This window comes from Gouania willdenowi, chromosome 24 (genome assembly GCF_900634775.1).
Source record: "Gouania willdenowi chromosome 24, fGouWil2.1, whole genome shotgun sequence".
In the NCBI taxonomy this organism is placed as follows: domain Eukaryota; kingdom Metazoa; phylum Chordata; class Actinopteri; order Blenniiformes; family Gobiesocidae; genus Gouania; species Gouania willdenowi.
Window position 1 is genome coordinate 11,516,583 of NC_041066.1, and position 24,060 is coordinate 11,540,642.

The following is a 24,060-nucleotide window of genomic DNA, read 5'->3' on the forward strand; positions in this document are numbered from 1 at the left end:
CCTATACAAATCGAAACGATCGCCGAGTGCGCCCAGCCAATAGGCTTTGACTTCCTGTTTTTGAGACTGTCAAAGTGAATGTGGAACTGTGCACGGAAACAAGGCCGTGCATCACAACAGCAAACAGGTAAATATGATTTTGGCTCTTACTTGACCCATACACCTACGTATATCAATGCAATCTTATTATGTTCTGCAATGCATGTGCAGAAAAGTAGAGGCGTGGCTTCTGGTAGATTGGCAGAGGATGTGGGAGGAAGTGAGGCTGTTTAGGAGGCGGGACAATGAGATGTTTCTCAGAAACTCCAGATAGCAGCTTTATGGTTACCAGTAGTTTGGTTTGAGTAGTACAATTCCACAAATCTGCAGTCCTTTTTAAAGTTTGCTTTAATCAAATAAAATCTAGCACTTTTACTACATTAAAAGACAAAACTTTATGAAACACAGAATATTTAAAGGCTCCATATTATACTAATTGTCATACCATTTCACGGAAGTCTCAAAAGGCCAACAAAATAGTATTTGAAGTGTATCTCCTCAAACACATTCATTTTCCCAAATTTCAACTGTCTAAAAAGTTGATATCATGAGCTCCCCTCAGAGCAGGCTGTTTCTGAGTGTACTTCTGGATACGCATGAGGTTGGAGGGAGGGGCGGTAGGAGGAGTCCTCTTATGACATCATAAACGGAGCAAACTTAAACTCACCTGTCTAAGCACAAATTTCACAAAATGAGGAGCAACAAGGGAGGGAAAAATCATACATTTTCACTTTTGGAGCTTCATAATGAGTCTATGCAATATCATACTGTGCATATTATTGTGAGAAACCATTTAAAAAAAAAAAAAGTTACATTTGTATAATATGGGACCTTTAAAACAAAAAGGATGCATATTATAAGAAAAAAAAACAATGTTTAAAACATTAAAAAAGAAGACATTTCCCACATAAACTACTGAGGAGAAAAGTAAAATGTTTGTGATGTAGACACTGACGGACCATTTGGTTCCTTTCAATAAGGGATATATTGCTAAATAAAAATAATTATGTTACCTTAATTTAAGATATTTAATTGTAAGATTTCACATTTTGCAGTGCAGCTGAGCTGACATTATTGAGGGCCATCCACATCAGGAGCCCAGCTGTGATCACGGGGGTGGAGACATTGATCGCCTGATCGGACAGAACGAGACGAGAGTGATCCAAAAGATGGTTAACACTGTGTTGACTATTGCATTAACGTCTTATGTAACCTACGGTTTTCTTTTTGATCTTCTCACCTAATGATTGCTTTGATTCACTGATATGCAGACGATTCACCCTAGAAAGGTTTGTTACAAATTTCACAAGTAAATATGAACAATTAATTCCAGCAAGATTCTTTTGGAATAGATGTTAAGGTTTCATCCACTTTGATCTCCTGACGTTTTGACTGTTAACTGCCAGTCTTTTTCAGAGGCGTCTGTTGAGCGCTTTGATGTTTCCTTTGAAGTTTCCTTAACTTCAGCGTTAGCAATTCCAGCAAGATTCTTTCTGAATAATATGTGATGGTTTCATTTATTCAGACAACTGTTACTGAGGAAATCCACTTTGATCTCCTGACATGTTTCGATTGTCAACTGCCATTCTACGTCAGAGGCGTTTGCTGATCGCTTTGATGTTTCCTTGACTTCCGCATAGTAATTCCAGCAAGATTCTTTTTCAAGAGCAAATGCCTACGTCGAAAATTGGCAGTTGACATTCGAAATAGGTCAGGAAGTGGATTTCCTAACTAACAGTTGTCTGAATAAATAAACCCTTAACATACTAAATATAACCAACCCATTTCATCAGTTGGTGGTAAATTTTAAATAATCAAACGTTTCATTTGAACGCTATTCCCCAGCCATTACACGATCTCGCTGAAACCCACCTTTAGGCATTCAGCTCCAGTATCTCACTGCTAAAACTCTTTAAGTGCTCATTGACAGTGCGTTTCTGTTTAAGCGGTGCTAGCGACGTAAAATCCTGAGCCAGAACGGTACAGACGAGAAGTAACTGCAAGGCCCATATTTCCTGATCACTGCTGGGTATCCTCCATGAGTGTCTGCAGGTCTGCATGCTGTCTCATATTAGAGTCAACCTGACCTTTAGCTGGAATGACAGCCGCTCTCTGAGTCGATCAGCAGCAGAGCAGATCAGACAGCCTGTAGCCTCAGAACATACAGTTACAGCCTCTCATTTCTATGTGATCAGTGTATAATCCAAAATAAAAAAAAATAGCATAGCTGTGGTTTCTTTACTCATCCAGGTATGTTTATTGTTTATGGGAGTGCACCAGCATAACAGAAAACTCATGTAAACATGAGAAAGTGTATAAATGAGACAAACGACCGTGTACGTAATGCAGAGTAAAACCGGGCAAGCAGCAATTATAATGAATATGTTCCACCAGCTTTTGTTTACATCACAATTACAAAAACAGCAATAAACTACCATAACCATAAAACTGTTAAACTATCATTGGGATCAAATTATGAAAATATGTATGTATATTTTTTTTTGTTTAACTGCATTTGAATGACGCGACAGGAAATATTGGACAGAATCCGACTGATTTGAGTATTTCAGCCCTGGTGCACCTTTCACATCCTTCATATACAAAACACTCACTTTAACAGCATTAAACACATTCCATAATCTCAATCCAACACACAGAGTTCAGAATGTCATCTGATATTTTAAAAAAACACTTTCAGACTTTGTAGGCTTTATAGGCCTCGTCCTGCTTTATTATTTCCTGAAAAAAACATAAAACCACTTATTTTACAACACTCATCAATAATTTATACTTAAGTTAGCTAAACACTCATCTACCACCACTACTACACATGTTGTTCAATTGCTTTGCATAGTGTCCTTTGTTTTGCTTGTCTGAATGCTGAAAAAGGGGGGACACAATACATTATACAGTGTAAAAAAACGAGACGCTACTCTCGTTCGGACGTCCATAAAGACTGATTTGGACTGTATTGCTCGTTGGTCTTTTAGAAGGTGAATTTCTAAGAATAAAAACATTCTTAATTGTTATTGTTGGAGTGTAGAAGAAACAAAATCTTAATATCTAAATTATTGCACAGCAGGTGTTAAGGGCTCCCTGGATCAAAAATGTGAGATGGCAAGAATTGAAGATAAACACGTAAAGAAAAGCTTCAGCAAGTATGACAAAACCCTGCTTTTAAAACATGTAGCTAGAATAGGAAAAAATACATTAATAGTGTTTTGTGCAGGAATGCATAATAATAATAATCAACATTTACAGTGCCTGAACTGGGATCCAGTTGCTTGGAGGTTGTGTCTCAACCACTCCATAGTGGCCAACAAGTGCTAGGGTTTGGGCCAGTCCACTTTAGCAAAAAAGGGGTGGGCTTTGATATCTTCCACACCTCCCACGCCTGCTCCCAGTCTCTCAGTGGGATTGTACTGGAGCAGCTGCGTAAAGACACAAAAGAAAAAGTTTACAATTGTACAGACAGCTTTTAACGGCAATAGTTAAACATACATTTTTGGGTATTCCCCGCTTTGAACAAAGGTTAACTTTCAAGCCCCACCTGTGCCCATTGCCCCTCCCCAAATAATCCTGACAAATAACACATTTTCAATTGTATTGAACTAACAGGGAACAAGTAACATCATGTATCATAATAAATCAAACACTAAATTAAACTATTCACCTGCATAAAAACAAATGTGAAGGTGCAGCAGTCAGAAATGCAGGCACACACGCGCGCACACACACCACTGAAGCAATGAAGTGACCATAAAGCACCACTATGTTCAAGAGACTCGTCACGGGCGATTTAAGTGACTGCAGTCGCGTTCGGTGTGAACGCACCTACACTCCCTCTCTAGCGAGAAAAACAATGGCGGACTTTCATCAGGTTGGGGGTGGAGTCCATGAGTGGATTTAACAGCGGAGGGGAGGGCATTTTCTTTCCTGATTTAGTTTGTGACATCACAAACTTAGCAAATTTGAAATGGAGAAATGTTCTCTGTGTTATAAGACTTAAACAGACCGCAAACAAACGACTGGATGGTTTTATTTCATTATTTTGTATGCCGGCGGACACCCAAGATACCTCATATGTGGTCCAAAAAAACTTGAAAAGGGGATTTTTCATAATTGGTCCCTTTTACGCTGTTGAAAAAACTCAAAATTCTTATAAAACCTTCCATTTTGCACAAATTATTACATAATATATCCCTTTATTAAATAGAAATTGGTCACAAAATCTAGGAAATTTAAAGTGACGATCCGGTTGGGACTGATATCTATCACTTATCGCTTGAAATGTTGTCAGTTTCTTCAATATTTTGTATTTTCTATATACGTAGAAGTGCAAACTAAGGTGAAATAATGTTGAAATGTGTCGTTTTCCTTCATATAATCTGTGGCCCACTTGAAATCAAACTGCTCTGTATTTGGCCCCTGAACTAAAATGAGTTTGACACCCCTGATCTAAAGTGCATTCATGTGAATGGTTGTGCATTGCTTTAAAAAATAGACCACATAATCATCTATAGCAGAGAAATATTGAATAAGTGAAAAAATTAACAGTAGAGTTGGAGTCAGATGAAGGCGTTACCTGCTCCAGCAGAGATCTGGCCTCCTCTGAAACAGACTCAGAGATGTTGAGCGTCGTGTGGCGACCGATTCGAGCCGGATGACAGCGCAGCAGAGACTGCAGAAAAGAAGAGAGACGGATAAGCATCAGGGTGAAACACAGAGATCATTGTGTGGAGCGCCTGTGCTGGACAAATAGGATGACCCGAGGGAGGCGGAAGAAGCACCTGAAACAACACTGATCTCACAAATGAACGCAAAGTGATGACTTTATTACTGTTTCTCTTTCTTAGATCTGATGCGTTATCTCAGACAGACGTCACACAGAAGCTGACAGAGGAAATGGAAAAAAAAAAACCCTCTGTTTTTCTAGAGTTCCCAGAACAAGTGTGCGTAGAATGATGAGGTGTGTATTAAAACAGTTGTTTCATTTACAGCTGAGAGGGAAGCAGAGCTAATTTAGACATTGAACTTTGACATTGGACATTGTTATGAAATTTGACTTAATTTAGTCATCATTATATTCAATTAGATTGAACTTTAATACAGCAGTGAAGAAATAAAACAAAACAGCAAATACACAATTTACTCTGTGCAGAAAAGATGACACAAAACCAATTTAACAACACACATTTTAAAGATTTTAACAATATACAATAAACCTATGAGTGAGGTATGAGATAGGTAAATGAGTATAATAGAATATGTAGAAAAAAAAAAAAAGCAACAATTAATAAATAATATTGCAAATGATAACAGTAGGCTGTGAAGAACAGTACTTGGAAATATAAAATATAGATTAAATACATAGGTGGTAAAGTCAGTGTAAAGCAAATTTAGCCATTTTAAATGTATTCCTTAAAATTTGTAAAAAGCCATTCAACCATTTCTAATGTAATTGTGGAGCTCAGCTTCCCAAACTGTTTCAAATTTCTGTGTTCAGGATTTAATGAGCGGGTCAGAAATCATAGCCGCGTTACATCATTAGCATAAACACGACCCTGCTGCTGAAGCACACCAAACTTCTGCGGCCTCCAGCGGGCAAAAATTTGGCCCCTAGCTAAAAAACAAACCACATAATAATAATAAAATAATGAAAATGAGCACCTTTTTGCACCGCGATTGTGTTTTTTGCCTCTAGGGGGCACAGTTCTGATGCTACCAAGGTGAGAGGCACATATTTGTACGCGGGTGGCGCAGACCTTTCGGAAAACCAATGGGAGAAGCACTTTCGACACTGAAGCCACTTTCACACTGCTCTCTCCCATAGACACAGTACACGGAGAAGGCGGCGGCCTTCCCGCGCGTGGGCGTGGTTCTAGCGCCTCTAACTGACACGCCCCCAGCGTCTCAGAGCAGAGAGAAGTGCTTGTTTTTCCATGATTTTGAGACCTAACCTTCTATACTTAGCAATTTTTTTCATCTGTCAAATTTGGCTCAGTGGTCAGTGACACATTTCTGTGGTGTGACAAACTCATAACACACATTTATTTCTGCTTTACACGGACTTTAAGATAAATAATACTTAGAATAAAAAATAGACTACCTAGTTATTTTATTTCTTATCTGTAATCGAGTTAAAATCCAATAAACTCACAGCATTGGGGCAAAATGCGTAAAGACATTAATCACCCCAACCCTTTGTATGCATTTATTCTTTTTAAAGTTAAAAACATGTTGACAAAAGCTTTAAGAAAAAGAAAAAAAAACATTAAAAAGTATCCTGTGAGAGTAAAAGAGCAACGGTGTTTCTCACCAGATACATGTTAAAATATTTAACAATAATGAATTCAACCAGCATATGATATATTGTTCAGTTTATGTACACTGGTAAACTGGAGCGGAGGAGCGTGTGTGTGTGTGTGGCTCAAACAGTTTAGTGTGTTTGTGTAAAAGGACCCTCTGATTTCTCCCATCACTGATGCTGGTTGCCTCTTCGCTGCCTGCTGCAGGAGTTCTGGCTGCGTTCCTAACCACAAGTCAAGTCTGCCCCAGGCTCGATCTTATCCTGCAAGGATCAAGAGACGCTGTGTGTGCCTGTGTGTGTGTGCTCATGCCAGCACTGCACCAAGACATAATCATCAAAGGAGACATCTGTGTGACTGTGGTTTTTGTTGTTGTTTTATACTCAGGTAAGTCGATGTGTGCGGTTCAACATAACACTAAGCTAACACCTCCACCACAGGCAGCGATGGCTGATAAACATTATCTGCCCACTGGCAACCACTTACAACAGGGGTGTCAAACTCATGTTAGTTCAGGGGCCAAATACAGATCAGTTTGATCTCAAGTGGGCCACAGATTTTATACAGGAAAACCAGCAATTTCAACATTTTTGTGGTCTAGTTTTCACTTCTACGTATACATAAATTACAAAATATGTAAGAAACCGACAGGATCCAAGCGATAAGTAATAGATATCAGTTCCGACACTATCTTCACTTTAAATTTCCTAGATTTTGTTACCAAATTCTATTTAATTAAGGGAAATATTTAATAATTTTGAGTTTTTTCAATAGTTTAGCATTAAAAATGACTGCAATCGTGCGATATAAGCACCGGGACAACTGTGAGATCCTGCAAATATTGAGTTTCATTTCTACAATGATTCATGTTTTCCCTGTCATTTTGACTTTCTCCTGCGGGCCGAATTGGATCCTCTAAAGGGCCGGATATGGCCCCCGGGCCATGAGTTTAAAATACATAATTTAGAACTTATTCAAATTGAATAGACAATGAAAAAGCAAAGAGGCTAACGGCATCTCAAGCTAAAGTGAGGAACTGCATTCTTTTTCTGAGCGTGTGAAGATTTGATTTACAAATGTGCACCGCTAGAGTCAGGACTGAAGTCAATTACATTTTAAAATCACAAATACATCTACAGTTATAAATGTTCAATTACAACTCTATTACGGTGACCAATTAGTTAAATTTACAATTATTATTGTTCCTCTGAAAGTCAATTAGAGTTATGTTCTCAATTACGCATATTTAATTACAATTACTGAGCCTTTAATAAATAAGTCTATAAAATGTGACCTTCCTCTTGTGTTAGCTTTCTGTTAGCATCTCTTATGATAACGGGCCAGTTTAGACCAATGTCTCAAATCAGCTGTAAAATACACTAATAAATATTATCTATTTAAATAATTTGTTTCTCATCTCTTGGTTACCTTGTTAGGCTTTCTTATAATGAAAATATTGGCATTAATATTTTTGGTGTGGGGGCGTCTGAGCCTTTTTTCTGTCAGTATACCCTTTGATTAATTTTTTTTTTTTTCCAATTGCAAAATGATCCTCAAGGAAACTGACAGGTAAGATTAATATGAAACATATTTTAATAATTGTTGGCTACGTATGTGTAAGCCATAGAACTGTGACATATTTCCACAGTTTTGTGTTTAATTACATTGTAAATGACCATTTTTATAGAATTTGAATGCCAATTACAATTAAAAAGTCAGTTATCTGAATTCAATTACGATTACAACAGCAAGACATTTTTCAATTACGCAATTACAATTATAATGAACCCAAACCCTAGCTAGAGCTGCCAAATGTGTGTTGATTTTGAAACACAAAGATCACAGATGATCCCTTTGATCCCAAGTCTATCTTGAAAGACCGTCCCTGTGATCGAGGACGAGCCAAGCGGCCGCACCCCGAGACCTGCTCCGGTCTTCACCTTCCACGCCGCTCCAAGCCCGGCGCTGCTTTAGGAGCCAGCAGAAATGGCCCCGCAGAGAGCTGACCTCATGGCCCAGCAGATGGAGCTCAGGCTGGGGGAGAAAGTCACACCGACACCCCTGGCACTCCCTGAGAACCAGCGTAAGAGACTGTGGCCAAGATGCACCGCACACACACACACACACACACACACCAACGTGCGCACAAAATCACTGCAGTGAAACACACTTCCTGGCATCACCATAAAGACTGTGAGAGAGCTGAAAGCCAAGACACCTACAGATATCCCACAACACCTAAGCAACAAAGATAAAAAAAAACAAAAAAAAAAAAACTTTTTAAACAAACTCACCGTGCACGTCAGAAGCTCAAACAGAATGGCACCCAGACTCCACCAATCACAGGAAGCCGTCTCCTCACCGATGCCCCCCACCTCTGAAACAAGAAGGAAAAAAGGAGAAAACAGGGAACAATAAATTAGATTTTCTGTTTTTTTTTCTTCCTAAAACATAGACACAAATCTTATATTTAAACGATAACTATGTGAAACAAAACCACAATAACTTGTAAATGCACTTGAGTAATGATCTTAAGCTTGATTGCTTTTAAAACCCACAATTCTTGTAGAATTTAAGATTCCTCTAAGCCGATGTAATCAATTGAAAACGTGCACAAAAACATGAAAACAGTTACACGCACACACATACCAAGTGTGTGTCTCATAAAAGGAGTGATTTGCATAATAAAAAGCAGTTAAATTGAGGAAACCGTCTGTGCGGCAACTTCGCACCATCTGCATGACCTGACCTCAAACACACACACACACACACACACAGTTGAACGACGCACACACACACACCAAGAAATGTAAAGCAGGCGCAATTGAGAGTGTTTGCTTTCTTGTAATCCCCACATTTGTTTGTTTTCAGGTATCACTTAAAACTAACGCTTAGCTTCTCCCAATCCGTTTATTTCAAACCAACTATTGTGAAAAAAGATAACGCACTTTAAATTAATCTAAACTACGATTCACAAAGCATTTGATTTCTGGTATAAAAAAAATAAAAAAAACCCAAAAAATGAGCATAGTCCTACATTAAATATGATCTGTGATTAGTGTCTTCTCCCAGGATTAGGAGTCTAAATCACCTGACTCATTCCGATACGATACGTCAATTATCAGAACGACGTCATATTTGCCAATGTCACAAAGCCTGCCATGATACGACTTTGATTTGATTCGATTTAGAGGCCTGCGATAGATATTAGACAATAATCTGGGTTTTTTTTCACATAAAAAAAAAAGAAAACACAATATTGATACATTTTAAGAATTTTATTGCCTGACGTTTAAGGCATTTACATGAAAAACATTCTGTGAAAAACCTTTTAAACGTCGGAAACACTTCCGTTGTGGCTATTTTGCATTTGTGTTGTGACCTTTTTGCATTTGTGTTCATTTCTTTAAATGCATTCACCTGACACTTCACGGCCACCGGGTTTCCACAACGGAAGTGTTTCATACGGACCGATATTACAGACGGACACGTTTCTGGCAGATGTTTTTAACCCGCCAGAACAGAGAAGAACAAGAAGAAGACATCTAAACAAGTATGAAAGTAAGTGAAAGTTGATTAGGATGCTCTTATATTTTTCATATCAGACTATCATATCATAATACCGGTCCGTATGAAACACTTCCGTTGTGGCCATTTTGCATTCGTGTTGTGACCTTTTTGCATTTGTGTTCTTTTCTGTAAATGCATTCACCTGACACTTCCCAGCCACCATAGTAATGTGTGCACTTGTATTTAATCCTTATTTAATTAACAGTTTTTTTTTTACATAACTATGTACATTTTCTTTTCTCTTTCTTTCTTTGTTTAGTATTTATTCTTTTCATTTGTAATATTTCTCGAGCCTCTTTGACACACGTAATTTCCCCCTGGGATAAATCAAGTATTTCTGATTCTGATGCATGTGTTTGAGGCATAGAATCCAAGAGTGACACTTGTTTGCTAAAGTCAAACATGTGTGCATGTGTCTGGTAGCTACTCAGGGTACCAGATGGCCTCTTGTGCTGTTTTCCTTCCCTCTCCTCTGTTCTCCAGAGGGAGGGGGCGCCTGGGACCCAGGGTCACGGCTGTGAGCGCCCAGGGATCAGGCTCCTCAGCTGGGGGAGCATTTCAGACAAAGACCCCTCGTCCCCTGGAGGCTGCTGGGATCTCCAGGGCCCAGTGCGGCTCTCTTTCAGCCAAGGTTAGAGAGAGCTATGATACAAGTTACCCACTTTTGTACGCGCACACACACACTCTCACACACCCAACTGAGCAACCAGTCTTTAGGGCTCCCCAGGACTAGTGTTTTGACAACCAAGGAGAGAAGATCGTCATTGAACGGACCAGTGATACCTGTGTGCTTAGCAGCTGGAGGGAAGATGCTGGACACACACACACACACACATCTCAGAGCAAGGTCGATGTCATCACAATGGATTAATGTCTAAGGAGCTGCAGGGAGAGTACAGTGGAGCTGGCTACACTTACCGCTCTGTCAGAGCGAAGCAGGGAGAATAGGAGACAGGGAAGGAGAGGAAGTGAAAGGAGAATTAACTGCATCCAGAGGCCACAGGTCATTCAAACCCTGCTCTTACTCTCTTTAAATGATCCGATCGGAGTAAACGTATACACAGCCCTGCTGTTTGCCTTCTCAACAAGTATATGTTAAAAAAACAAACAAACAAAAAAAAACCCAACAACCCGCAAAGCAGTTTAAGAAAACAAAAGGTGTTGCATTCTGACTGGATAACAATACACTGGCCATGTTTACATGAGAGCTTTAATTCCCCTTTAATTCAGAATAAAAATTAAATCCTTTTTAAGCTGACCTTGTAAACACTTAATTCCGAATGAAAATGGCCATTCCGAATTAAACTTAAATCCGAATTAAGCGGACAACCACCAACATTCATGCACAATTCATACCCATTCATACAAGGCACTGTGAGTAAAGTGCCTTGCCTAAGGACACAATGACAATGACTTGGATGCAACGGAATTCCTCAGTCTTGTAAAAGTTTAATACCACTCGAAATGAATTCCGGTCGTTCTGCGTATGCTTGCCCTGTCACGATGACGCGCTGGTGACGACATAATCCAAGATGGCCGCCCAGACTCCAGCCGAGACTATTTATTTAATAAGAGCCTTAGAAGACATGGATATAATAAAAAAAAGTGGATGGATGGAAGCATAAATATGCATAAATATTAAACACACACAGACATCGGCAAACGAAACAGGCTTCATCGGAGGACATCGTGTAGATGGAAATAGAGCAGCCGTTGCATAAATCGTTGGCTTTGATTGGCCAAAGTACGGCCTTTTGCCTCTTTTCTCCTCCTCAGCTGACCAAAGTGAAACCGTGTTATTGTAGAGCTGCTGGTTCAAAACTACAATCAAAATAAAAGTGAAAACAGTACCTATTATGTGGTATTCTATGTTGTATTTGAAAAGAAAAGGTTTTTTTTTTCCTGATAGACGTGATACGTCACATTCGCCCATGTCCAATCAGAACCCTTCCCAATCCCCATACCTACAACGAACTTGAATAAAGCTGAATAAACCTGTTTTCCAATTCGGAATTACCATTTCCTTGTTAACACAAAGCAGAACACTTTAATTTGAAATAATTAATTAAGAATTAAAAATCATGTAACTGTGGCCACTGTGCACTCATCTTCTTCCCTTTCCCGTCAAACCTGCAGCTCCAACCTACTTTAAACCTGAACAACAGTCAACCACCTGTCTCTTAGGAGCAACAAGGAACTTTCTCTCTTCTCCTCTAACAATGACTTCCCTTTAAAATCAACCGACGAGAACAACTAGAAGAGGAAGCAGAGCACGTGCAGATGAGAAGTGAGGAAGGACTGGAGCATGAAGCTTTAAGATGGGCTTCGGTCAACACGCACAATTTCACACAACATAGAAGACTTAAATGCAAATATAGGCAAAAAAAAAAAAAATGTTTAGTGCATACTTGGTATCAACTAGAACGATCTATCTACTTGTGTGTTATTTGCAGTCTTGACGTAGGAGGGAATGTGTATGTCTCGTTTACTTAATTGAATATTGTATGTACTATTTTATGTTCTGGACCAAGTGCTAATGCTAATCTGGATCTCAATAAACAATAAACAATATAAATTCTGTTTTTTAAAACTTAAACAGAAAGCACAAGTCCAAAAACGTTAAACACATGTTTAAATACAGTTTGTAAGGCTTGGACTGCTTAGGATATCACACTGATAGCCCATGAGCAAACAGTAACAGGATCAATATACTAACAATATGTTCAGTCTGGATTTAAAGATCAACTGCACTCCGCATGCACATAGGCATACTAAAAAAAGGTTCACAAGTAATACATCCTGCCCCCAGCTTTCAGTCAAAATACCCTAAAACATCAGGTTTAAAAGCTTCTGTCTTCATGGTTGTGTCAAGATGACACAGAAAATAAAAAAAAAAATTGTGTTTACAAAGACTGCTAAACTTTCTTTTTCTGCTTTTAACAGCTGTAATTACGAATAGCAACTAGAGATGCAGCCGTAAGTCAAAGTTGAGCTAAAAGGGGCACAAAAATAAACCAGAACATTACCAGGCTCTGTGTAAAGACCTTGCATAGATCAGAGTTCAGAGCAGATGATCACTCGAGTTATAGATTTTTGGAAGTTGCTTTTTGAGCCTCATAAGTGGAGTATCAGCGTCACATATGGACTGCATGCCAGTGTCGGTGCACCAGTGTTGGAAAAAAAAAAAAAAAAAAACAGTATTTCAGGCATCGGGAAAGTATTCACAGCGCTTCACTCTTTCCACATTTTGTTATGTTACAGCCTTATTCCAAATTGTGTTAAATTAATCGCTTTCCTTAAAATTCTACACAAAATACCAAATAGTGACAATGTGAAAAAGTTTTTTTTTTTTGTTAGATTTTAGCAAATTTATGAAAAACAGAAAACTAAGAAATTACAATTAAGTATTCACAGGCTTTGCCATGAAGCTCAAAATTGATCTCAGGTGGATGTTGTTTCCAATGATCATCCCTTAAAATTTCTACAGTTAAATTGGAGTCCACCTGGGGTCAATTCAGTTGATTAGACATGAATTAGAAGGCACGCACGTGTCTAAATACGATCCCAAAGTCGACGTTGACAGTGCATGCAGAGGTGAGAGTATCAGATTACAAGTACTCAGGTTACTGTAATTGAGTTGCTTTTATGGGTACTTGTACTTTTTTTAGTATATTTCTAAATGAGTAATTTTACTTGTACTTTAGTACATTTTAAAATAAGTAATGTGTTACATTTCTACACCCAACCCTTACTGAGTAAATTATTATTTTTTGCTTTAAAAAGATCAACAGACATTGTGAGACTACAAAAAAAGAAATGACCAGACAACAATCAAATGCATCACATCACAGATGACCAATCAGATTAAACGCAATGCAAAAACAGCATTGAATACCGGTCATTTTCTCAGTATTAGAGTTCATAAATGTACTGTAGCTATACTTAGAGCCTGAACATTTTTTTTATATTTTGTATTGTATTTATTGGTGTTGTTTAAAAAACATCAATTAGAAACAATTAAAAAAAGAATATTTAAAAAAGAATTGTACATTTTGACAAACCTTTTATTTAATACAGGTGCCTTTGTGGAAAATAAATTAAGTTCCAATTGTGCAAGATTTAGTCTGTACATGAGAGGTTTACTGTATTTAAGGGAACCGTGGCAACATTTATTACAAAAAAAAAAAAAAAGGGGGGGGTCAAAGTAACTAGTAATTTTTTACTGTGGGTACTATTCAATTGAGCTATACTTTTTACTTGTACTTGAGTATTTTAAGTATGACCTACTTGTAACAGTACTTCTACTTGAGTAGGAAATATCAGTACTCTTTACACCTCTGAGTGCAGGTCAGAGTGCAAACAGCAAGCATAAAGTGAAAGGAATTGTCTGTAGACCTCTGAGACAGGATTGTTTTGAGGCACAGATCTGGGGATGGACACAGACAAACTTTTGCTGCTTTGAAGGTCCCAATGAGCACAGTGGCCTCCATCATTCAAAAATGGAGGACATTTGGAACCACCAGGATTCTTTTTAGAGCTGGCAGGCCATCTTGGGGAGAAGGGCCTTAGTCAGGGAGGTGACCAACAACCTGATGTTCACAGAGCTTCAGCGTTCCTCTGTGGAGAGAGGAGAACCTCCCAGAAGGACAGCCATCTCTGCAGCAATCCAATAAGCAGGCCTGTATGGTAGAATGACCAGGAAAAAGCAAATCCTGTGTAAAAGGCACATGGCAGCCTGTCTGGAGTTTGCCAAAAGTCAACTAAAGACTCTCAGACCATGAGAAACAAAATTCTCTGGTCTAATGAGACAAAGATTGAACTCTTTGGTAGGAATGCCAGGCATCATGTTTGGAAGAAACCAGGCACCATTCATCACCAGGACAATACAATCCCTACAGTGAAGCATGGTAGTGGCAACATAATGTTATGGGGATGTTTTTCAGCAGCAGGAATTAGTAGGCTAGTCAGGATACAGGGAAAGATGAATGCACCAAAGTTAAAGACATCCTTGATGAAAACCTCAGACTGGGGCAATGGTTCATTTTTCTGCAAGACAATGACCTCAAGTACATAGTCAGTCAAGATCTAAAAGGAGTGGCTTCAGATCAGAACCGCTCTGTGAATGTCCTGGAGTGGCCCAGTCAGAGTCCAGACTCGAATCACATTGGACATCTCTGGAGAGATCTGAAAATAGCTGTGTTCAGATGTCTCCCATCCAACCTGATGCAGCTTGAGAAGAACTGCAAAAAAGAAAGGGCCAATCTGCCAAAAGACCGCTGTGATATGCTTGTGGCATCATTATAAGAAAAGATATAAAAGGTTGAAATTCCTGCAATTGCCAAAACTTTCGGAAAAAACAAAAACAACTTTCCATTAAAAAAAAAAAAAACCCACCAGAAATGTGTTGGAAAGTGACTTTGGCAAAGGTTTTGAGGAAAACATAAGAAATCTCATTGTCAATAAACAGTTATTTAACAGTTTCACAAGTTTTTACTTTTTCTTTTTGGAGCAAATGATCTCCAAAATATTGATATGAGGGCCACACTGTCTTTATCTGATAAAAAAAGCCATCCCTAGCAGATTTAAAAATAAATAAAAGTAGATTCAATTTAAAAATAGGAGGGTTTTTAGGAGAATTGGCAGGTTAAAAGGGGAATATTGTTTCTTCGCGTTAGCTTTAACTCTGCAGATAGAAAATTATTCCACCATGAAAAATATGACAAACATGGTTTTAAAACAACAAAGCAGAAGTATGACCAAGATCCAAGGCCTTCCTTAAAAAGCTTTTCAAATCAATTAGATGACGTCTCAGTGTAAAAAAGGGGAACCAAACTACCTTCCATTAAATCAAGAGCAAAAAAAATAAAATTACTCATGCCAATTGTGGTAAGAGTCCTCTGGAGGAAGAACAACGAGTTTCCCTTTTCTTGGTTATTAAAGACAATCGGTTTGAGCTTCGCTTCCCACTTACCGTCGCAGTAAACAATTACCAGCTTTGATCAAAGCAGCAGCTTGTGTTTTTTCCCTCTAATCAGAGAACAAAAGATTAGCCATCTGATGTTTGTTAGCATTGACAACACAGTGAGAACATAAATTAGCCAAAGTGCTAAGATAAACAGAATAATACCTAGCACTGTATTTTCCAAGCACACTCCCATGTTTTCTGGGTGTGAATGTGAGTTTGAAAAACATGCTTCCCTCCTTCGCACACACGCACGCATGCACACACGCACACATGCACACACGCACACATGCACACACACGCACACACACAGAGAGCAGGCCCCCTGCTATCTTTCTGGCAAATAGTCATCAATCTGTCATCAGGAATGAAGCCATCGCAGGAGCTGACCCCGTCTGGATAAACATCAATACATAACCAGAGCAGGAGAGGGACACACAATTACTAACCTGTGCGTGTGTGTGTGGCCATAGTCATGTGTTTGTGGCAATAAGATGTACAAGTGTGAATGTATGGCTGATGAAAAATAAATTGTAACAAATGCCACATTTTTTTGTGTTAGTCTGTGATATTCTTCAACGCACATTTAGACCAAATAGGGGACAACAGAGGAAGTTGTTGGACAAGGACACTTGATGCAAACTTGTGTGGCCACAGTCCATGGCGTAAACCCCCGCCTAGTGGTAAATAAACGCCATTACAGCCTCTGACTCTGGTAATGAACTGTGGTTGAAAGAACCAGAGCTGAAGCTGATCGCTGAAAACCGAGCACTGGTATATAAGTTTACTTCACATTTTACTTAATGTAATATTTCACCACTGACTCTAATAAACATGACATCCCTTAATGCAGAGGTGTGTCAAACTCATTTTAGTTTAGGGGCCAAATACGGAGTAGCTTGAGCTCAAGTCGGCCACAGATTTTATGCGGGAAAAGTGCTAATTTTGGCAAAATTGTGCCCCAGCTTGCACTTCTACATATACAGTAAAAATAAAATATGTAAGAAAATGACAATATCCAAGCAATAAGCGATAGATATCAGTCCCAACAGGATCTCCACTTTAAATTTACAAGATTTTCGACCACTTCCTATTAAATTAAGGGAAATTTTATGTCATAATTACAGGAAAATTTAAAGATTTTGTAAGAATTTTGAGTTTTTTCAACTGTTTAGCATTAAAAAATGGCTGCAATTGTGCAAAATAAACACCAGGAAAACTGTGAACTGATGCAAATATTGTTGAGTTTCATTTACACAATGATTCATGTTTTCTCTGTCATTTGTTACTTTCTCCTGCGGGATGTTCCAAAGGGCCGGATTTGGCCCCCCGCTATGAGTTTGACACGTGACTTAATGCCTGCTCCAACAGATCTGCTGTGTCTCTCATTTTTTTTGTATTGACAGAAGCATTCATATATTGGTGTGTTCAAAGTATAAAAGTGACATTTCTGTGTTTATAACAAAGAGCGTAATGACTGAGTGAGGTCCCTGAGCTGATAATCAATCCTGTGTCTTTAGGTCACTTAGTGCATGTGTGCACCCCTGAAAGCAGCTCTTTCTAGTGAGCTTTTAAACAAGCTGATGCAGAGGAAACAAAAATGACCACTTTAGATATTAAACAGAGCTGCTCTTTGTTGCTCTTAGATTTATTACAGCAGTGAGACACAAGGAGGATTTAAATATGAAGTGACCTTTTGAGCTTCATACGGAGAGGATCAACGTGAAAGAATAGCTTCATGTGTGTGTGTGTGTGTGTGTGTGTGTGTGGGCGAGAAAATGAAGGGAACAGGTGTGAGAGTCTTCAATGAGAGTTTTCATCTAGTGGCCACATATCCTATATACGCATCTAAGCAAGGTGATGTTAGATGTAACGCAAGTTCAAAGCATGATAAAGTGGTATACAGATGTCAAACACATGTACACATGAGCACAGGTAAACGCCTCGCCACTAAACACACACACCACACACACACAGTAAGAAGTAATAACTTGATACTGTAAACCAGTAGCAATTTGTTGTAGGCAGATTTAAAACAGCATACCAGAGCTGCCACAAAGGGGGGGGGGGCCTCATAGGGTGTCATTGCTAATGACTGACTGTTGCACAACAGCGCACTCTAGAGGACACCAGAATGACCAACCTCACACTTTGTACTTTATAGATAAAAAAAATCCTGCATCGATGTCAAAATATACTAGTAATTTTATATATATATGTATAATTTAGACCCTTCTTCAATGGAAAGGTGCTAACCACTATCCCACTATGTTGCCCATAATTAACACATGTATTCCACAATGACGTTAAATAAAACCGTGAAAACAGTAAAAAACTACAAAAAAAATGTGTATTTTTGTATTTTACATCATAAAAAGAAATCTTATACAATGAACCATGTTTTATTGGCCATGAATAACAAACAACTTGAAATGTATTTATTTATTTTAAAGTGTGAGAACTTTAAACTGAAACTGAGGGCGAATTTTGACAGCAAAATTTGGATTCAGTTTTAGTCAAAATGTTATCATCAGGACTATTTCAGTGATAGTCTAGTTTTAGTCAAATTAATGACATTAAGATTTCAGTGGATTAAGTCTGGTACAAATGTCGTCGACTAAAATACAAAGCAGAAGATTCAATTACCATTGATCAACCTGACATTGGATGGTATTAATGTTTGTAAATACACACAGACAGATTTGATGTAATCAATGTGTAAGACCACATGAGTTCTGATTGGATTTAATCTTGATGTTACCAAATTATAGCTTTGTTTATATTAGTCGAGAAAAACACCAAATATATTTTGATGTATATGTTAACGTTTCATTTTTTCAGGAAATTTTATCTCCAGACATGTTTCGACTGTCAACTGCCAGTCTTCCTCAGAGGTGACTGCTTTGATGTATCCCTACGAGTTCTCACAAGGAAAGCATCATACCAGCCTGAGAGAACTCTCTACTTGAAAATAAGAAGACAAAATGAACTTGCTGGAATTATATATTTTTATGTAGTTTTTTTGTTGTGTTTTAAATGAGTCGGTCTTGTTATTGTCACCTAAAAAATCTGGTTGACAAAATTATGACGGTCATTTTTAGTCGATAAAATTAACAGCTTTCCAGAGGTAAATTTTGGTAAATAAGTGTCAATAATCTAAACAGATAAAAGATGAAATGGATAAACAAATGTATGGAAATGTTTCTATCTTACCTGGAGCACAGTACATGTTTGCAATGGCCTCCTTGTCACAGGATTCCTCCACATCGCTCCAGCAACTAAAGTATGTGAGCTGAACATGACCTAGGAGGAGAGAGAACATTAAACATCTCTACTCGGCTTTTCCCCCCCCTCCCACATCGATCACCTCAGTCAAGTGTCACTCGACTTTTCCCGGCTATTTACTCACATCCACAGCTCTTACATCATTCCTTTTTGCTTTTCTACGTCCTCCGTGAGCTTTTCAAGCACACAGCCCCTGCGATTACTTCTGTTTAGCGGCTACCCGTTAACACTATCATTAGAACTAATGGTGTCATTAGGTAGCCGTGGCCATTAGCCTGGGCTAGCCAGACTGATGCAGCACACTAGGTCGTTGATGGGCCCTTTAGAACAATAATTACCACCGGGGAGACGAAAACAGCCACTCAGCTAATTAGATGCTTGTTTATAACGAGGTGAGGAGAGATGATTGTAGGATTACAAAAGAAAAAGTTGAGGGAGAATCTGTGACCTCGTAATAAAATGTCCCTTTACCAGTAGGAGCTTTAGTTCTGGTAATAGATTAGATTATGGTAGACACAACAAAACCCATCTCCAGTCCGACTTTGTATAGCTAAAACATTATGGATTTTTACAAGAATGAATAACAACAACAAAAGACCTAGTGGTGCAACAGGAGCATAATATGAATTATAAAAAAGCGCTTATGTCAGCATTGCCTTTATCACCACAGTGCTCCCATCGTCTAAAGGATACTTCCACAATAATAAATCAGCATAATATCTCAAATCTGTTTCTTAAACATGAGAATAATTGAAGACGTCAAAACGTTACTAAATCTCAATAAATTTTAGGACGTAGTGGTAGCGCTGGGCAATATATTGGGATTCAAGATGTATCAAGTTTTCTATTTTGGCAATATGAAAAATGACTATATAAATATACATATTTTTTATAGCTTATTTTGTATTAAAATACTCGTTTTAGGAGTCGCTGCTTTTACCACTTCTCAGAACAGCATGAAAAGCACAGTTAGATGGATTTCTGAGTGCCTCCTATCCCAGACCTACGGTTGCATGATTATGGCCAAAATAATAATTACAATTATTTTGAACAATATTGTAATCATGATTATAACCACAATTATTATTATCATATTTGGTAAAAAAAAAAATTGTTTATTACACTACTTTTAAATAAACAATGTGTGTACAGTTTGCAAGCTTTACATAAGAATTATAATTTTATTTTATTTTTATTTTTAAATTAACCCAAGAATTTTAAATGTACCAAAGGATAAATGAATGAATACACTATTACAGAGTACAGAGCCCATATTATAAATGTAAATATTGCAAACAATCAGATTTATTTAATCATGGTAACCAAAATCGTGATCACGATTTAAATTCAATCAATTGTGCAGCCCTACCCAGACCTACTCCTAAACAAGTCACACTACAAAACTCACTCACACGTGCTGTCCCTTAGAGGAGAAAAAGCTAAAAGTGGCACACTTGTGAAAATGCTTGTTAATAAATGAGCCTGTGGGGCATTTTGCATCAGCAAATTTAACCCATTCTTTATTTGAATTAAAAATATAGCATATATCGCCATTTTGAGAAAAAATATTGAGATATGAGTTTTGGTCCAAATTGCCCAGCCCAATGGAATAAAAATCAACTCTGTAATTCCATTGGGTTCATGAGCCAAATCGTCAAAAGAAGGTAAAATAGGATTGAGACTGGTCAAAGTGGTTAAAGTGCTCGTGGAGTAAAGTGGGCTGATTTTTTTTAATTTTTTTATCATGAACAAAGCAACACTAACATTTTTAGCAACTGTTTGAGTTTCCTTAAAATGTGATGTGAAGAGGAAAAGGTAGAGATGTCTGACCTCTGTGATCGAGCAGGATGTTATTGGGATTCAGGTCCCTGCAGATGATGCCTTCTTGATGAAGCGAGTCCAGTGCCGTCACCAACTCCACTGCCCAACATCGAACAAACTCCTCTGGGATACGAGCTTGGGAAGCAGCCAGTGACAGCTCGTCCAGCTCGGCAAATAGCCGCGATACCTCTTTGTCAAGTTGGTTGCCAGCCGCAGTACTAATAACTGGTGATGATTCACAATCAGGACCTAATAAACCTTGCGGCGCTGCACAGGCCTCACTCTGAGTTAAGGCTGGGATTGAACCAGTGGTGCAACCTCCGGGGTGAAAGAGAGAATCTGTGTTTACTTTTGAACTGGCCTCCATTATCTCACTGCAAGACGGTTTATTAATGGGCAATCCTTCATTAAGGCCTGGTTCACTATTTTGGATTTCAGGGTGCACACGTACTTCAGAAGCCTGTTTTCCAAATGTCTGAGTGTAGTTGTCCCAAAGCGAGGGGAAAAGTGATGAGGCAACGTCAGTTTCACAAGTTGCAGAGGTTGCACACGCAGAGGAAATGTCTTCCTTTGCTGGTTGCTCTTCCTCCTCGGACTGACTAAGAAGCTGTAAAACATCTGGCTGAGTGACCTCGAGGCCCAGACACACACCCGAGGTCGGCAAGTTGTCCCGTAAAGATTCCGCCCCACTCACCACAGGGAGGTTCACCAAAAGATCAGGCGGGTGACCTTCATCTTCAACTGCAGCTTCTTTAAAGGAGATGACTGGCACTGACTCGTTGGAGCACTTATCACTATAGTCTAAACCCCAGCCCTTTGCTTCCTGAGCCAACTCTGGAAAATCCTCAGTGACATCTGAGCCTAAGTCTGACGTAGAAAAGAGTCGAGCGTGCTTCTTAGACGAGTGTTGCTCTCCTACGTCGAGGCAGGTCACCTCGCTTGCACTGTCTCTGCTGTCGATTCGAAAAAACTCCATAAGTGTGTGCTTGGACTGGTCTAGTGACTGAGGCGCAGGAGGAGACGGTAAAGGGCTGAACACCTCACTGTGCTCCTGCTCCTTGCTGTGGTACAGATCACCGTCGTGGGTGTGGCTGCTTTTATCCGACAAAAGGCCGAGTTCCTGAGAGCTGATGGGCGAAGAGAGGCTGTCGTTGCTAAGCAGTGAGCGGCTGCGTGAAGACGTGGTCATTGTGGCATTGGGAACATCTAGAGACAGCTGTTCACTCCTGTCTTCCTCCTCCTCTAGTGCATCTGGTTCTACTTTGTCTTGTTCATACTCATTGCAAAGTGTCAAATAACTGTTAGTGCATTCTTCTTCAGAGGTAGCTCCAGACTCCAATGATTGGGATCCTGTTCGTTGGACAAGTCTTGGAGGGATGGCACTTTTAGGAGCCACAGAAACATCTTCTGCTTCTTTCTGCAGCCTCGAAACTGAATCGTGATCAATACCAGCCCGTGAATCCAAACTGGAAGCCTCCAACAAAGACACGGCGTGCTGTGAATGTTGGGATGAATGTACAGCGGTTGTGTGACTCTTCTGGATGAAGGGAATGTCAAAGCTCTCGTCAGGGCTGGAAGTGTGCAAATACTTTCCAATGTGGGACCACAGCTTCCCACCTGGAGATGGAAATCAAACAAGTTAACCAACAACTCATGCATAGAACACACCCATTGGCTCTCATTTATCAACCTTGAGTGAAAACGGGTAGAAATCTGAGTTCACATTTGGTCGTACGACAGGACTAACGTGTGATTCATGAAACATTCGTATTTGACCAATCCCAGCGTACAAATGATCGGGTGTTGATAAATTTGATCGTCATTAACTTGTTATGCCCTCATGTTTCGGAGGCCCCGCCCACTGAGGTCAAACAAGAAAAGAAGCCTTTCCAAGATGAAAATCAGCATCCTCACATCTGAGGTGGAGCAAAACAAAAATATGCTTTTAAACAGTGTGAAAACTGTAATTAAGCGCATTCAAACGCTCTGTGGAAGAGGATCAGCTACTGAGGAGCTGACGTCTGCCCCCCTGTGTGCTCTGCGAGCAACTTCACAACAGAGATCTTGGAGAAACAAACGAATATGATGTTTTATATAAACTTTATATCGCATCACATTAAAAGAAATTTACAATCAACAACACTTTAAAAAAATGTTGACCCTCGTCTGTGTTTATTATGCCTTCAGCCAATTTCACCTATAATTCATTACCAATTACTACAGCGCATTTTTAAAAGTTTAAGGAACTAATAACATTTAAAAGCATGAATGAAGTTCTATTTCCTCCATACAGCCCCCAGTGATGTGCTGTATGTAGAAAATAGAGTTCATTAGTGGGTTTATACAGTATTCAGTGAAAGGAAAACCAAAAAAGTGGTATCAGTAATAACGTGGGCTTTTGTAAAATTCCTTTTATTTAGTTTAATTCTTCTTAATTCTACAATAATCTGTTTTTGAAAATGTGTCTGCTTATGCTTAAATGACAGCTGAGGCTTATTTTAATACTTTATTTTCAGTATCAGTCAGATTTGGTTGTGTTGAACCATAAATCCACACGCTCAGGTTCGCATACACGAGATCAGACCTGTTGTGAGATCTGATGTGAGATCCGTAGCGTACAATCACGTCAAAATTGATAAATACCGAAGCTTGTGTGAATTTGGTCAAACGCATGTTGTACACTCAGATATGACCGATTAATAAATGAGAGCCATTGATTCTCAAACTGGCCACAGTTTAAACAGCCCTTTAGTGGAAGATAATACCCAAAACATAGAAAGTATGGTTGCACTGAGCAGTTGAAATCGTGTCCTCTAAAGAGTTGTTGGAGTGATCCATTCGGTCACTTGCTAACTGAGCACAACATTTTGTAGAAAACATCTGTCACTGTTATGCAGACATGGCGTTTAAAGAATAAATTTAACACACGGTGCGCACGCGCACACACACACACACACACACACACACACAGAGCAGTGTGAGCAATTGGAAGCCAGCATCTGTTGTGAGTGATGAGAATGAATGGGGACTTCTCAATGATGATCACGACAGTGGGGCAGCTCGATGGCTTAGAAA

General features: G+C 39.0%; 1 protein-coding gene across 2 annotated transcripts in view; it reads right to left on the reverse strand.

Moving 5' to 3' along the window:
• Positions 1-2,272: 2,272 nt before the first annotated feature.
• The window catches only part of rps6kc1 (ribosomal protein S6 kinase polypeptide 1), a 38,515-nt gene continuing 16,727 nt past the window's right edge, over positions 2,273-24,060 (reverse strand). For both annotated transcript variants that reach the window (XM_028439840.1, XM_028439839.1), the window contains exons 12-16: positions 20,995-22,602; positions 19,093-19,182; positions 8,642-8,724; positions 4,625-4,720; positions 2,273-3,470 (exon numbers count right to left, since the gene is read on the reverse strand). In XM_028439840.1, coding sequence (XP_028295641.1) covers positions 3,366-3,470; positions 4,625-4,720; positions 8,642-8,724; positions 19,093-19,182; positions 20,995-22,602 — 1,982 coding nt within the window. In that variant the 3' untranslated portion in view covers positions 2,273-3,365. The remainder of the gene's footprint in view (positions 3,471-4,624; positions 4,721-8,641; positions 8,725-19,092; positions 19,183-20,994; positions 22,603-24,060) is intronic.